Below are 908 nucleotides of genomic sequence, written 5' to 3' on the forward strand. Positions count from 1 at the left end.
AATATTAAAAAAATATTAAAAAAATATTAAAAAAATTTTAATTACTTTTTAGAGTACTTTTTAAAGTACTTTTTAAAAATTTTTGTACTATTTAAACAACTAGTTTTTCAAGAATATAAGGAAGGAAGAGAATCTAAGAAGAAAACAACGCCAAAAGGCCCTACACAGGATCCACTTACCATGAATGAAGTAAAAGGAACGATTTGAGAGGGGTCAATAAAATGGCCAATCAAAACGCTCCTTTTCGCCCAATGTACAATTGGCTGCAACCTCTCCGACAAGAATCCAAAGTCCGAGATCAAAATGGTCGAATATAAAATAATGCCCAAATACAGAACATCTTTACAAAGGTTGCCCATTAATTAAACTAAATTTATTAAAACCTAGATAAAGAGGTCAACTTAGATGGCATATGAAAATGACTACACAGAGAATTGGGCAACAGTTGAGACCGAATTTACATCAGCAGACTGATTCGGTCACATTCCCAGTTCTCCACAGTAGGGAGAATACAAAGGGCCTCCGTACATCTTGTTCATCAGGAACTAAGAAGAGGAAATGAACATATTTAAAACAGGAAAACGAGCAACAAAATTCCAAAAAACAGACGACCTCAACGACAAACTAGAGAGCAGAGTCCATCCACCGGACTGAAATGCTTAAAATGGAGATGCTACAATAGGGACTAGTACAAACTCAAGCAACACAGTAGGCAGTCCACTGCTCATCCTCACCAGCGGCAGACTCAATAGCAGCACCAAAAGATTCATCATCGCAATAATAGTAACCACTATTAGCAGTCAAGCAGCAAGAGGAAGGTGCCACAAGATAAGGCATGTTGTGGAAGTAACGGGCTAGGCCACTGGCCAAGGAAACATGGGCCATGCCATCATCATCTTCTTCATGCA

At 38.1% G+C, this 908-nt stretch overlaps 1 protein-coding gene across 1 annotated transcript in view; it reads right to left on the reverse strand.

Moving 5' to 3' along the window:
- Positions 1-307: 307 nt before the first annotated feature.
- Positions 308-908, reverse strand: part of LOC113761431 (arginine decarboxylase) — a 3,230-nt gene continuing 2,629 nt past the window's right edge. Inside the window, exon 1 of the mRNA XM_027304415.1 lies at positions 308-908. This exon is cut by the window's right edge and continues 2,629 nt beyond it. Coding sequence (XP_027160216.1) covers positions 697-908 — 212 coding nt within the window. The 3' untranslated portion in view covers positions 308-696.

Source organism: Coffea eugenioides, chromosome 2, assembly GCF_003713205.1.
Source record: "Coffea eugenioides isolate CCC68of chromosome 2, Ceug_1.0, whole genome shotgun sequence".
Taxonomy (NCBI): Eukaryota; Viridiplantae; Streptophyta; class Magnoliopsida; order Gentianales; family Rubiaceae; genus Coffea; species Coffea eugenioides.